General features: G+C 39.2%; 1 protein-coding gene across 3 annotated transcripts in view; it reads left to right on the top strand.

Annotated features, from left to right (window-relative positions):
* The window catches only part of DOCK8 (dedicator of cytokinesis 8), a 223,036-nt gene that overhangs the window by 42,449 nt on the left and 164,408 nt on the right, over window positions 1-16,179 (top strand). For 2 of the 3 annotated variants that reach the window (XM_079926384.1, XM_079926385.1), the window contains exon 2: window positions 10,461-10,563. In XM_079926384.1, the coding sequence (XP_079782510.1) occupies window positions 10,461-10,563 (103 nt within the window). Of the gene's footprint in view, window positions 1-10,460; window positions 10,564-11,419; window positions 11,645-16,179 lie in introns of those variants that run through there. The other variant, XM_079926386.1, reaches the window with a different exon arrangement.

Genomic DNA, 16,179 nt, shown 5'->3' with positions numbered 1-16,179 from the left:
ATTACCATTTTCTTAATTGTTTTGGGTTTGTTTTTGTAGGTCTTTTCCTTCTCTTGTATTTCCTGCCTAGAAGAGTTCCTTTAGCATTTGCTGTAAAGCTGGTTTGGTGGTGCTGAATTCTCTTGCCTGTAAAGGTTTTAATATCTCCATCGAATCTGAATGAGATTCTTGCTGGGTAGAGCAATCTTGGTTGTAGGTTTTTCCCTTTCATCACTTTAAATATGTCCTGCCACTCTCTTCTGGCTTGCAGGGTTTCTGCTGAGAGATCAACTGTTAACCTTATGGGGATTCCCTTGTATGTTATTTGTCGCTTTTCCCTTGTTGCTTTTAATATTTTTTTTTGTATTTAAATTTTGATAGTTTGATTACTATGTGTCTTGGCTTGTTTCTTCTTGGATTTATCCTGTATGGGACTCTGCGCTTCCTGGATTTGATTAACTATTTCCTTTCCCATGTTAGGGAAGTTTTCAACTATAATCTTTTCAAATATTTTCTCAGACCCTTTCTTTTTCTCTCCTTCTGGGGCCCCTATAATTCGAATGTTGTCCCAGAGGTCTCTGAGACTGTCCTCAATTCTTTTCATTCTTTTTTCTTTATTCTCCTCTGTGGTAGTTATTTCCACTATTTTATTTTCCAGGTCATTTATCCGTTCTTTTGCCTCAGTTATTCTGATATTGATTCCTTCTAGAGAATTTTTTATTTCATTTATTGTGGTGTTCACCATTGTTGTTTGTTTGCTCTTTAGTTCTTCTAGGTCCTTGTTAAATGTTTCTTGTATTTTCTCCATTCTATTTCCAAGATTGGGATATCTTTACTATCATTATGGTGAATTCTTTTTCAGGTAGACTGCCTATTTCCTCTTCATTTGTTTGGTCTGGTGGGTTTTTACCTTGCTCCTTTATCTGCTGCATATTTCTCTGTCTTCTCATTTTGTTTAACTTACTGCGTTTGGGGTCTCCTTTTCGCAGGCTCTAGGTTTGTAGTTCCCCTTGTTTTTGGTGTCTGCCCCCAGTGGGTGAGGTTTGTTCAGTGTCTTGGGTAGGCTTTCTGGTGGAGGGGTCCGGTGCCTGTGTTCTGGTGGTTGGGGCTGGATCTTGACTTTCTGGTGGGCAGGACCGCATCTTGTGGTGTGTTTTGGGGTGTCTGTGAGCTTAGTATGATTTTAGGCAGTATGATTCTCTGCTAATTATACTGCTAATTAGGCAGTATAATTCTCTTGTTATGATTCTCTGCTAATGGGTGTGGCTGTGTTCCTGTCTTGCTCTTTGTTTGGCATGGGATGTCCAGCACTGGAGTTTGCAGGCCATTGGGTGGAGCTGGGTCTTAGCGTTGAGATGGAGATCTCTGGGAGAGCTGATGTTAATTGATATTACGTGGGGCCGGGAGGTCTCTGGTGGTCCAATGTCCTGAACTCGGCTCTCCGACCTCGGAGGCTCAGGCCTGACGCCAGGCTGGAGCAGCAAGACCCTGGCCTGTGTCACTTAGGATAGTTGTTAAATAATTTTGCATTTCAGTTTTCTCACCTGAATAAAGAATATCTGATGTGCTTTCAGGGTGCAGTTCTGGGTATCTGTATAATTGCTTTATCCATTCAGTCGTTGATAGGCACTTAGGTTGTTTCCATATCTTGGCTATTGTAAATAGTGCTGTGGTGAAAATGGGGTTGCATATATCCTTTTGAAGTAGTGTTTTCATTTTCTTTGGATAAATATCCAGAAGTGGGATTGCTGGGTCATATGGAAGCTCTATTCATAATTTTTTGAGGAAACTCCATACTGCTTTCCATAGTGGCTGCACGAATCTTCATTCTTACCAACAGTGCACAAGGGTTCTCTTTTCTCCACATCCTTGACAACACTTGTTATTTGTTGTCTTTTTGGTAACAGCCATTCTAACAGATGTGAGGTGCTATCTCATTGTGATTTTGATGTGCGTTTCCCTGATGACTAAGGATGTTGAGCATCTTTTCATGTACCTTTCTTTTTCTTGGAAAATGTCTATTCAGATCTTCTGCCCATTTTAAAATCAGATTGGTTTTTTTTTTTTGCTATTGAGTTGTAGGAGTTCTTTATATATTTTTGGATATTAGCCCTTTATCAGGTATATGATTTGCAAATATTTTCTTCCATTCATCAGGTTGCCTTTTCATTTTGTTGATAGTTTCCTTTACTGTTCAAAGACTTTTTGGTTTGATGTAGTCCCACTTGTTTATTTTTGCTTCTGTTGCTTAGGCTTTTGGAGTCAGATTAAAAAAATCATTGCCAAGGCCTATGTCCAGGAGCTCATTACCTGTGTTTTCTTCAGGACTTTTATGGTTTCAGGTCCTGTGTTCAAGGCTTTATTTGAGTTTAAATGTACGCTTCTACTTTTTTTTTTTTTCTATTTTTCAATCTGTCTCTTCTTTCCATAGAGGTTACAATCCATACTTGACTTACTAAAATTCTAATATTAGTGTTTTTTATCATTTCATAGACAATGCAGGAACTTTAGAATATATGAACTCCATTTACCCCCCCACCTTTTATATAATTGTTGATGTGTATTTTAAGTCTATTTTAAATTCCACATTATTATCATTATTTTTTACAGTCATTATCATTTAGATTTACTCACATATTTACCCTTTTGATGCACTTCATTGCTTTCAGCACTTCTGTGCTTCCAACTGGGATCACTTTCCTTCTGCCTGAAGAACTCTCTTTACTATTTCTTTTAGTATGACTCTGTTGGTAATAAATTCTCTCAGTTTTTGTTTATCTGATGAAATCTTTATCCTTTATTTATGAAGATATTTTCACTGGGTAGAAAATTCTATATTGGTAGTTGTTTTCTTTCAACACTTTAAAGATTGACATTGCATTGGTTTTGGACTTTACTTTTTCAGTTGAGAATTCAGTTATTACTCTTACTATTCCACTTCCAAGGTAGTGTGTGTTTTCCCCAAATGTTTTTTAAGAGCATTAAAATTTCTCTTTGGGGAACTTCCCTGGTGGCACAGTCATTAAAGAATCCACCTGCCAATGCAGGAGACACGGGTTCGAGCCCTGGTCTGGGAAGACCCCACTTGCCACAGAGCAACTAAACCCATGCAGCACAACTACTGAGCCTGCACTCTAGAGCCTGCGAGCCAAACTACTGAACCTGAAGGCCACAACTAGTGAGCCCATGCGCCACAACTACTGAAGCCCATGCACTCTAGGGCCCGTGTGCCGCAACTACTGAACCTGCATGCTGCAACTACTGAAGCCTGTGCACCTAGAGCCTGTGCTCTGCAACAAGAGAAGCCACCACAATGAGAAACCCACACACCACAATGAAGAGTAGCCTCCACTTGCTGCAAGTGGAGAAAGCCTGCACACAGCATAGAAGACCCAACACAGCCAAAAATAAATAAATAATAAGTAAATAAATTAGTTAATTAAAATTTCTCTTTGATTTTCAGCAGTTTTACTATGATGGGTCTAGGTTTGATTTTCTCTGTATTGATTTTTTTTAACATCTTTATTGGAGTATAATTGCTTTACAATGGTGTGTTAGTTTCTGCTTTATTCTGTATTGATTCTGATTGGTGTTTGTAGAGTTTTACAAACCTTGGTCTTGGTTATTTTTGTCAGCAAGTTTTCTTTAAATGTTACTTCTGCTCCTGTTATGTCTCTCTTCTTCTTTCGGGACTTCAGTTTACATATGTTAGATCTGTTTCTTTATGTCTCAACACATTTTTCTGGAGAACCCCTTTTTAACAACCAGTTACAAATAAAAAATACTCAGTATTTACAGGTGTTCTTTTAGATGATTATGCTGCCTCACTAGTAGGTGGTGATAATGGCAGGAGAAAAACAAGGTGGTATCTGGGGGCTGTGGGGAGGAGATCCCTTAGAGAATCACTGAAGACACTGAGTAATCCTTCTTCTCTGGGCTTGCTGCAGGAATCCTCAAACACTGCAGTCATCTAATAAATGCAGAGGAATTTTCCAAGTGAAAGGGATCTGGGCCTCCCCTGTGAGGGAGAAACAAGTTCCACAGCTTGTTAATAGGGGCAAACTTCTGTTTGTAGTCATGTTTCCACCTGTTGAATCATCTTTACAGAAGTTGTACATTTATGGCATGTCTGTTTATGAGAAGAGATGGAAAATATGAGAAACTCTAAAACTTGAAATATTTATTTTGAAACCTCAGCATGATGAACTTCTGAGGAATTCATTGCTCAAAACGTATGCATGTATGTATATGCAAGGATGGAGATAGATAGATATAGATATAGAAATAATAGATAATATTATTTATAGATATATAAATAATGTATAATATTATTAATACATATATAATATGATATATATATCTATAGCTGTATATTATATATTACATAACATTATATAAATATAGATTTTGCCACAGAAATTCATTTTGTAGCCTTTTAAATTTAAAGATGTACTTCACTGAAAGTATCTGAGGATGCATCTCAGAAGAAGCCTTAGATTATTTTTATATGGTCAACTCCAGGAACTACTCACTCTTGAGCCAGCTCTGTGTTTTCAGATGTTATCCATGCCCCAAACTGTGATCCAACTCTGTGTTTTTTACATCATTCAGAGCTAGTTTTTCTACATACATACAGCAAATTTTAAAAGCTTTAGTATTGTTTTTATACAGCACTGCCCTAAACTTATAATTCAGGAAGTTTGGGGGGTAACATTCTTTCACCATTTACTTGGTGTAAATCATTTCTAGTTCTGAACAGTGCCTCTTTGGCAGGGTTTAATTATACAGTGTGCTTGTGGCTACATCCATATATATGCTACCGACAAATGTCTCTAATTATTATTTGTTACCAGCTGTGTACTTTACACTGTAGTTGTTGAGTGTTTTATAGTCAGTTGTTAGTTACTAAGAGTAACTATATGTAAACTAAGAGTAAATTATACGTTTGCTTTTCTTTATTCCACTCCTTTCACTATTGTTTAAAACATGTCAGATTCAGGAAGACCCTAAACCTCTTTAAACTCTTATAGACAAGGTTTTTTTCTTGAATCAGTTTTAAAATCCTCCCAACCATTTTGGCTGCTGGCCATACCAGCATACAGTGTGAAAGAATTTTCTTTTAGGGATGACAGCCAGTGAGAAGCCTTCTGGGGCTGTTCGGTTTCCTAGCAGAGCTGCTGGTGTAGATGACGGTGCCGATCGTTCCACTTGGAGAGGCTTAAGCATCTTTGCCAGTTAGAGCTGGAAAGGTGCCCAGGAGATCGTATAGCCCAGCCCCTTCATTTTACATGTCATGAAACTAAAACCCAGCTTGGTTAACTGATGTACTTGAATTCAAAACAGCTGGCAAATGGCAACGCTCAGGGCTAGGTCACTGAATTCACACTCTTTTTCTTTGCTCTTCTAGCTATGTCTGTTGTAAAGAAACAGGGCAGCCCAAATACTGCCCTATTAAAATGTAGGGTTAAAATACTTGAAGTAGGAGTATAGAAACCTAATGTCTAGATGTCATGAAATGGTTAAAAAAATGCTTGAAACGCATTTTTTTTTCCAATCAGGCCTGTTCCTACTGATTTTTTTTTTTCCAAAATATGGTTCCAAAGTCCCCTTTTCCTGGAAGCCTCCTAAGCATTCTGAGACTGAGTTAGTAACTCCCTCCTCTTTGCTCACAAGGCACTGTGCACATTCCTGTGTATAATACATGCTTATCATGTTGTATTATAATTATTCAATTATCCATCTTCCCTCCGCCCTCCCACCTACTAGACTGAACTTCCAGGAGCAGCAGCAGTGTTTTCTTGGACTTCAAGTCCCTAGCACTTGGCAGAGAGTCTGGCACTGTGTGTGCCCTCAGTGTTTTTACGAATGAGTGAATCAACCAACCACTCTCTCATAGACTTGCCCCATCAGTGAATCTTACGCTTTCTTGGACATGAAAATCACCTGGAGGTGCTGGTTAAAAATGCATTTTTTCCAGGCTGCACCGCAAGAGTGGGGCAGGGTCTAAGAATCTGCCTTTTTCCTAAGCAGCTGATGATTTGATGCAAATGCCCCATAGTCCACACTTAGCAAGCTCTGCCCAATCATTAATTTCACTGATAATTAGTTCCAGCTGTATACATCACAACAACCTGTCCATCTGAATAAAAATAGAGAGCTTTGCTACCCACCCCATTCTACCATTCTGACCCCAGAGTAGGGGTATCGACATTTGCAGAAATAAAGAAGATAATATTTATAAAGCATTTCAGGTTATTAGAAGAAGGCTATCTTGGCTCATCAGGGAAATGTAATATAAATCTGGCATCATAAAAATTATCTTAGACATGTTGAATTTGATCTGAGACTCAAATGCAGAGGAAATAAAACCCCCATATAATACCTGCATGGACACCACACCTATAGGAGCTCTTTCCCTGGTTGGGTTCTCTTATTTGTGTTCCGTATCAGTAAATTTAATAGCTGATATTTACATAATTTTTAAAAATCCCCAGTAGTGCATCTATGCCTGCATGGCACTTTATAGGTACACACTGTTTTTTTAAATGATGACTTTAAGCAACTTTATAGGAGAAAGAGCTGAATTGGGTAGTTATTAAACTCCCTCTATATAACTACCAGAAACATTTCTGAACCTTCTGGTATATTTATTTATACATATATTGTTGAATATTTGTATTCAATTCCTCATATTACTTTTTACTTTTAACTTCTTTCTTTATGTACATTCCATACAAATATTTAAATGGTAAAATCATATTTCATGTATTTTATGCTGTTATGTACTTAGTGTTCTCCCTAATGTTGGATGCATTGGATTGCATTCAATTGCATTGGATCGCATTCAATTATCTGCTATCATATACAGAGTTCTTATGTTCATTTTTGTTCAAATTATATTTTTGTCTGTATAAATTCCATGGGGTATATTCCCATGAAAGAGTAACGACAGTTTTAGAGTTCTTGTCACATGTTACAGTATCATTTTCCAAAGACACGACACCAATATACAACCCCACAGGGGTTTTCCCACAGCTTGACCAACATGTAATTTTATCATTCCAGCCTGTTTTTGCTAGTTTAAATGTGCGTAGGGCCTCTCCAGAGCTATTTTATTTTGAAGTTCTTTAAGTGAATACAAAGCAATTCATTCCACGTGTGATGATTCAGTGTTTTCATTTTAAGGACAGACAATTCATATCCTTATTTGATGGTTTTGAAGGGACAGGTTTAATCGCCTTTTGTAGGATTGATTCTGCAGGGATAGGATATAGGCTTGGGGCAGGCTTGACATGTCAGGGAAAAAGATGAGTTATATAGCTCTGAATCAGGAAGCTTATGTGAAGGGTTGAAACAGGAACTCCAGCTGTTTATGCAGGGCTGGGGAGCAGGAACATTCTGATGGCATTTGATGACAAACGTATTGCAGGGCTTCCCTGGTGGCGCAGTGGTTGGGAGTCCGCCTGCCGATGCAGGGGGCGCGGGCTCGTGCCCCGGTCCGGGAAGGTCCCACGTGCCGCGGAGCGGCTGGGCCCTTGAGCCATGGCCGCTGAGCCTGCGCGTCCGGAGCCTGTGCTCCGCAACGGGAGAGGCCACAACAGTGAGAGGCCCGCGTACCGCAAAAAAAGAAAAAAAAAAAAACGTATTGCAGCTTTGTTAGACAGCCAACTGTACTTCAAAATGAAAGCAAGAACCTGTACCTCCTGCCGTTCTGTGATTCTCTCACGATGCCACTTCATGTTGGCGTGTTCACTTTCATGAACGTTTTCAGATATTCCCAATTCAGGTAGACCCCTCTGGTCTATGACAGGAAAGGCTTGAGAATGGCCAGAAAACTAAAACTCATTATTTGAGAGGCCCTGGGGGGAAGACCTGGAAGCAGAAATCACAGGAGCCGTCAGTCTTATCTGTGAAAAGTCAGCCCAGTCACAGAAAACGACTTTGCTTGGATGTCTCTGCCCTTCGTGACTACGGTCACCTTCTGAAATAAGCAGATAAGTGATTGCTCTGCTGGCTTGGGTTCCTGTGATGCCAGAAACAAGATACAATGTGGTTTATGCAAGATGGGCCTTTTGTTTTGGATAGTTGCCTAGGCTGTTGATTTTTTTAGAAACGGTGACTGCCAAACTGGTAATGAAAATGAGCGTCTTGAGCACCGGGGATCAAAATCTGAAAGTTTTCCTCCATTCTTGGTCGTGCTAAATTCTTGCCTTCACTCTTGTCTCTGTAGAATACTTACACACACACACACACACACACACACACACACACACACATACACAGCACACATTTATATCTCTATCAGCTTTATTTAGAAATAATTCAGGTACCACACAATTCACACATATACACAATTCAGTGTTTTTTAGTATATTCACAGAGTTGTGCATGTCAGAACAATTAATTCTAGAACATTTTCATTACCCCTAAAAGAAACCTCAGTCCCATTCCTCTATAGATTTGCTTATTCTGGACATTTCATATAAGGAATTATGCAACATGTGGTCTCTTGGTTTAGCTTCTTCGACTGAATGTAATGTTTTCAGGGTTCATCCATGTTGTGGTATGTATCAGTACTTCTTTCACTTTTTTATTGCTGAATGTAGTCCATGTATGATATACCACATGTTGTTTATCCATTCATCAGGTGATGGACATTTAGGTTGTTTCCGCATTTTGGCTGCCGTAAATAATGCTGCTATGAGCATTTATGTATAAGCTTTGTGTGGAAGTATGTTCTCCTTTTTCTTGGATATAAACCTAGGGGTGGGTTTGCTGGGATATATGGGAGCTCTATGTTTACCTTTCTGAGGAACTGCCAGACTGTTTTCCAAAGCAGGTACACAATTTTACATTCCCACCAACAATGTATGACTGCTTCAATTTCTTCATGTCCTCACTCAGTACTCATTACTGCCCATCTTTTTTCTGGTTTATCCACCCTAGTGGTTGTGAAGTGGTAACTCATTGTGATTTTGATTTGCATTTCCTTGATGGATAATAGACTACTTACTCCTTATCCTAGTATTTTCTCATACTTTAAAAAAATAGAGAAAGAAAATACTTCGGGAAATGAAGGAGTACAATTACTACGGGCTGCTGTAACTTCTCTGGGGGTTCACATCTCATTGCATCATAGTGTAAAGGGGCCACTGCTGACAAGAATGTGCTCCAGCCATTTTCTTCCTTTCTTATATCCATTCATCATTCAGGATCCTGGAAAGGTGAGAGAATTGTCTTACGTTGGGCTATGTGCTCATCCCTTTGATTTGTGGTTATACCTGTACAACATGAGTGTGCCAATCCTGAAAGGAGATTGAGGTGCTCTTGGGTTCGGAGAATGGATGCCACAGGTGCGGCCAGGACAGGTTTCCTGCCTCTTTCCTGGATGCCCCACATTACTAAGATTGGGAGCCAGGCAGGTCATGTCAGAAACCTCATCATGCAGAAAAATTAATAATGATGCCCTAGCATACTTTATAATGGAGAAAATATAATAAGATTTACTTATAATATTTAAATATTTTATTTTAAGTTATAATTTTAAAAACGTGTATATCTCTTTGTTGGACATGCAGCATGTTTCAAATAGGGTCTCATTTGATCCTCAGTAATGCCAGTTTCTAGTTATTTTCTATAGTGGCCTCATTGTGGTTTAAGTACACTTTTGTGAACTAGGCTAAGAATCCAGATACCAAAGACTGACTTAATGAGAAAATGTGTTCTGAGTTACAAACAAATTACCAAAAAGTGAGCGCACAAAAGTCAACCTGCTCATAATCGGGATATCACTTGTCGGTAACTCCTGCCAGCAGGTGTGCGTAGACAGTGAAGAGCGACTCCCCTTTGCTCGGTTCCCGGCTACAGGGATGTTGTCTGAGGGCTCAGCAGTGTCACTGCGGCTGACTCAAAGGGTCACTCACTAGGAGTGGTTTGGAACGAATACAGTCCTTGGAATTCCAGGTAGCATCTCAGGTGGCTGTGGGGAGGTGGAAGTGTTCATTTAAAAGGTCGCTGGCATTTTCTGTGAAAGCAGGCAGCGACCATAAGGGCTCAGCTGCTTGAAAGGAGAGTGACTGGTTCAAGATGACGGCTTGGGGTTTAAAGGACTCTCTCTCATCAGAGGCCAGATGTCCTCATGTGGAGAAAATGCCTTTGAATGGCCTGGGAAGAAAGAGCCAAGTGCCCTGGATTTTTTCCTTGGGCTGCAAACTCTTCTTCCTCCTCATGCTGTCATCCTTCCAGTATTGGGCAAGAGCCATAACTGCAGGCATCCTGGCTTCTGTGAACTTCTCAAGAGCGTATATTATCACCCAAAAGCTCTAGTGTCTACCCACAGGCCACTGAGGACATTTTAGTCAGTTCTGCCAGTCACCCGGCTAAGGAATAAGTTTTATAACATGCTATCAAAGATTGTATCTATAATTGTGATGATGTTTTAAAATTACCACTTCATTTAGATTTTTCTGTTTTAACCCAAGGTATTCTTCTGCGGAAATAAGGAAACAGTTTACCCTCCCACCAAACCTTGGCCAGTACCATCGACAAAGCATAAGTACCTCTGGCTTCCCCTCTCTTCAACTAGTAAGTATGAGTTACAGGTTTGCTTAGAGAATGGTCAAGGGCAGAAGTGCCCAGCATAATCTTTTGCTTCCTGAGTCTTAGGTTTTCCCACCGATCCCTTACATCACCAACCACCAGTTCCTGGCTCTGCACTGCTTTTTGACATCAATTCCCCTCTCTCCCTCCGTCCACTAGGGCTGGGAATACAAAGTGGATCTCCAGGGACTATGATTCTGAAGTCTCTGGACTAAGTGGACTTCCGGGCTATTTGATTTCACCCAAATTATGATTCATATTTTGGGGAGGGGAAGGATTAGCCTGGAAACTTAAAACCATTTGTAACATGCTTTTATTGGGAAAAAAATGTATTCCCAAATCTGAAAAGTCAAGTTATGAACCTTAAGCTTTTTAAATAATTTTTTTTGGAAGTGTAATTTACATACAATAAAATTTCACTCATTTGTAGGTGTTTGAGGAATTTGGCCAATATATAGTTAACCTGTACTCAGACAAGATATAGAACTGTTTCTTTACCCTAAAAAAGCCCCGTCATGCCCCTTTGCAGTGGGTCTCCTCTCCCAGCCCTCAGCCAGCAGCCCTAGGCAATCACCAATACACCTCTGTCATCATAATTTTGCCTTCTCTGGAACTTCATGTCCATGGAATCAGACAGTACAAACCTTCATTTTTAAAACACACTCCCCCTTTTAAATTGAAGATTGCCTACATTTTTATATTAACGCCGATTGTTGAGTGTGTATACATATGTTATGTTATTTGAGGACTAAATGCGAGGCGTGTGCCCAGTGGGTTAAATCTGACTTAAATGAGATAGTTTATAAAACCAGAAGTGAGTCTTCACTTCCTTTTTAAGAGAGCTGCAGCCTCCACTGTACTCACTTCCCCTCACAGCACAGCCCCACTTTCTTGCTCGTTCTCTTGGTTATCTTAAGGAGGTTAGGTTATTTTTTTCTTTCTCACTTATTACTTCAAAACCACTTCTGCTCTTAGAAATTTTGTAACCTTCCACTCGGTTTCCTGTAGCCGCCATTTTGTCTCCTGTAACAGTTTTCCACGCCGTGTAACTGTGTATCTTTTAAAGGTATGTTTACTGGAGTGATTTGTGGTTCTTTCAGTAGGATAATTTGTGTGTTGTGTCACTGATGAAATAGTAGTACTAAAAAATGTATAGCACCTTTTACTGCAAGAGGTAACTTTCGATGACAGTTCTGTAAAAAATCTACTTATGACTTCGGTGGCTTGTTCAACTGCCCTTTTTAGTTGTACTTTTCCTGTCTGTTTCAGATCACAGATTATAATAAAAGCACACCAAGGGCATAATGTCCGTGCTTTCAGATGTATTAGATATGCTTTAATCCAAGATAAATTAGATATGCTTTTTGGTTTCATGTGGTGCTGGTATAGATTTCATTGAAAACCAAAAAAATTTTTTTTTTAAATTTCTGACTCAAATTGTCTTTCAAAATATGCGAAATGCAGTTAAAAAGTGACTGGAGGGCTTCCCTGGTGGCGCAGTGGTTGAGAGTCCGCCTGCCGATGCAGGGGACAGGGGTTCGTGTCCCGGTCCGGGATGATCCCACATGCCGCGGAGCGGCTGGGCCCGTGAGCCCTGGCCGCTGAGCCTGCGCGTCCGGAGCCTGTGCTCCGCAACGGGAGAGGCCACAACAGTGAGAAGCCCGCGTACCGCAAAAAAAAAAAAAAAGTGACTGGATACATTTTAAAATCTTAAAACAAGGTGCGGGAGGTGGGGTTTGGTGCTTTGCTTCTTTGTAAATTCAGACTGCAGCTTTCTGGAATAGTTGTCTTGAGAAATAGTGTGGACCTCACTATTAAGAGGCTTTAAGGAAGTTTAACTCAGAGGCTTTAACCCCTTAGCTACACACCAGCTGCAGCCTGAAATTTCTTCAGGAGAAATCTTTTTTATTTAAAGTCACAGATTTTAAAAATTGTTTCTTATTTTTGCAGGCGTTCTTCTGGTAGTTATGCTGCGTCATCAGGTTTTGACAAAAGTGCATTTGGATGAATTATTTCATTAGCTAGGTGGTAGAGTTAACATGTGGCTTAACTTCTAATAGAATATGTCAAAGAAATAAGCAAAAATGTTTAACTATACATGAATCATGTGGTCCTGTCATAATTTCTACCCGGTTCTATCTGCAAATAAATAGCCTTTAAAATGTATTTCTCCTGGTTAATTCCAGTTTAGTCTTCTGAATATTTTCCCCCAGACCTCTACCCCAGCTTCAGCACAGTGTGCTGACCCTGCTTCTTCTTGTTAACTGCCTGAAGGGCAGGTGGCATATGAGGGAGCAAAAGTCTGCATTTGATTCCTCTTTTGTTTTTTAAATGCAAGGACTGCTCAGGAAATCCCAGCACCCTAATGTTTACCTGCTGGTCTTCTTGTAATGTCAGAATGAAGTGGCTGTTCTTTCCCTTGAGTCATCTTCCCGAATGAAGGTTCCTCCAACAAAAAAATCATCCACGTACATGGTGATTTCCCTTTCCCTTAAAAAAAATATTTTGTTTCATAGAAAGATAATGGGACATTTCAGGAAGATTTATTTCTGGCAAGGCAGAGGAGTAGTTTATCACCTAAAGACTCTCACCCTGAAGCACCTTTAAAAAAACTTTTCTTAAATGAGAAGCCATAGACTGTTCATTGTATGATTTTAGACAATGGGAAAATTTGATTAAGTGCATTTTGACCTTTATTTCCCTTACCTTTGTTTATAGAACCACCATTTCAACAACCCCACATGCTGATATAAATGTTTAATTTTTAAAAGTATTTAATTGGCACCACGTTATTTATTTATTTTAATTTAATTTTTATTTTATATTGGAGTAGAGTTGATTTACAATGCTGTGCTAGTTTCAGGTGTACAGCAAAGAGATTCCGTTACATATATACATATCTTCATTCTTTTTCAGATTCTTTTCCCATATAGGTTATTAAAGCATATTGAGTAGAGTTTCCTGTGGAATACAGTAGGTCCTTGTTGACTTTCTATTTTATATATAGTAGTGTGTATCTGTTAATCCCAAACTCCTAATTTATCCCCCCACCCCCTTTCCCCTCTAGTAACCATAAGTTTGTTTCCGAAGTCTGTGAGTCTGTTTCTGATTTGTAAATAAGTTCATTTGTATCATTTTTTAAGATTCCACATCTAAGTGATATCATAGGATATTTGCCTTTCTCTGACTTACTTCACTTAGTATGGTAATCTCTGGGTCCATCCATGTCGCTGCAAATGGCATTATTTCATTCATTTCATGGCTGAATAGTGTTCCATTGTATATATGTACCACATCTTCTTTATCCATTTATCTGTTGATGGACATTTAAGTTGCTTCCATGTCTTGGTTATTGTAAATTGTGGTGCAATGAACATTGGGGTGCTTGTATCTTTTTGAAGTATGGTTTTCTCCAGATATATGCCCAGGAGTGGGATTGCTGGATCGTATGGTAGTTCTATTTTTAGTTTCTTAAGGAACCTCCATACTGTTCTCCATAGTGGCTGCACCAATTTACATTCCCAACAACAGTGTAGGAGGGTTCCCTTTTCTCCACACCCTCTCCAGCATTTACTGTTTGTAGACGTTTTGATGATGGTCTTTCTGACCAATGTGAGGTGAAACCTCATTGTAGTTTTGATTTGAATTTTTCTAATAATTAGCAATGTTGAACATCTTTTCATGTGCTTTTTGGAAACTGGCACCAAGTTATTTAAAACCCAATCAATTATACCTTGTTGTTGTTTTGCAAGAGGCTGGAACTTGCAGTCAGATGGATCTGGGGTGGAGCATAACTGTCACTCATAATTTGGGGCAAGTTAAGTAACCTTGATGAAGGCTTGAGCTTCTTCATGTGCAGTACGGGCATAGTAATGCTACCCCTGTTAGGGTTAACATAGAATGATAAAACAGATGCTGTGTACATAGAGGCTAATGTTGCTGTCTGTTTATTTGGCACTGTGGAGACACTGTGGGAGATTTCAAGAAGATGAATAGGAGATGGTTTTGCCTCTTAAGGGCCTTATAATATATTTGGGAAGGCAGATAATACGGAGAATCCATGCTGGCTTTGGGTGTGGTGGGTGTTCAGAGCAGAGAAGATCCAAGATAAAATAGGAGGTAAAGGCTTAAAGGGGGAGGTTGAGAAGATTTAGAGGAAGGTTCTCAGACCTGGCTCTCATTAGAATCACCTGAGACCATTAGAAACATACCTGTGGCCTGTTGTAGAACAATTACATCAAAATCCCTAGAGTTGGGGTCCAGGTATCAGTATTTTAAAGTTTCATGGGACTTTAACATGTGGTCCAGGTTGAGGGTCATTTAAAGAACCTATGTGTTGATAGATAGAAGTAGTCCAAATAGGAGGAAGAACATAAGAAAAGTAAAGTTTCTTTTGTTGTCCTGGTTGCTCTGAATTTCAGAAAATGTAGTAAGCGAGGACTACTTGCTAATTCTGTGAATATATTTTTATATAAATATAGCGGATTCTGTCATAAATCTGATAAATCAAGGGAGAGGAAGGTTGCGTTTGATTTTGTGGGTATGTGTGTGTGCACGTGCGTATGTGTGGTGTTACTGGGTTTTTGTTTTTTTAACCCTAATTGTAAATGTTAGCTGTGGTGATTGTGTAAACATGCATTTTCAAAGTAGATAAAATATTTTAAAATTTTGCATTTTTGAATATGAAGAGGATTCACCATTTAGAGTTGGTTTTATAAAACAAAATGCAATGATTACAGACTTGCCCTGGGTCTTTTTGACACACCTAATACTGCCATCAGAGTCCTTTGTGGCCAGTGCCAAAGAGGGGCTTGTGAATAGCATCACCTGTGCATCACCCATTGGCCCTGGAATTCTCCGTTGCCACAGCTATGTGAGTAGGTTGGCCAGAGCCCCTCTGATGCCAGTCATCTATAAAGGCAAACAACTATATATTAGTTGTCTTCATTAAGATGAAACCATAAAATAGTAAAACTATCTTTCTGATTATTCAAAGTAGAAAGGAGAGTAAAGCGTACAAAAGAAGAAAGGTAGGTCTTCTTTGCCCTAAGTTAGAAAGGATTTGAGATACTGTGTGCATGGTTAATAACTTAACTTACATTTTTATAGAGGAAAAGTGTTATTTTTAAAAGTGAGAAAAGAAAAACTTTGAAGTAAAATGGAAGGAATCAGCTGGATCATAACAGCTCTGGCTGAAGAGAAGGATGTAGAAAGCCACATCCTGGATATAAATCAAAACACTATGGTTACACGACATGTTTGTATATAACAGTTACAGGGGAAAGAAAAAAGAAGGTCTCATACCTTGGAAAGCATTCTTTTTTGTTTCGTGTTTAAGCTTCTCTGCAATAAAACAACCTTTTTTTTTTTTAACCACTAAGGATGACCTAAATGGTGGCTCACTCGATAAACATGGTCTTTTTTGTTTTTCTTTTGTGCTTCATCTTTCAAAGAAGTTGGACTATCTTTAGGTTTCATTGATTTCACTGGAGGGGACATGATGGAAAATGAAGATTTCATTACAATTTTCATGCAGATTCACAGTGGAAGGCAAAATGAAAGAGTGCCACCCTGCACGCAGAGCGTGAATTTCATTACTGT

This window comes from Stenella coeruleoalba (assembly GCF_951394435.1).
Source record: "Stenella coeruleoalba genome assembly, chromosome: 7".
Classification (NCBI taxonomy): Eukaryota; Metazoa; Chordata; class Mammalia; order Artiodactyla; family Delphinidae; genus Stenella; species Stenella coeruleoalba.
Note: the sequence above shows the minus strand (reverse complement) of the source record. Positions and strands in the feature narration are given on the sequence as shown.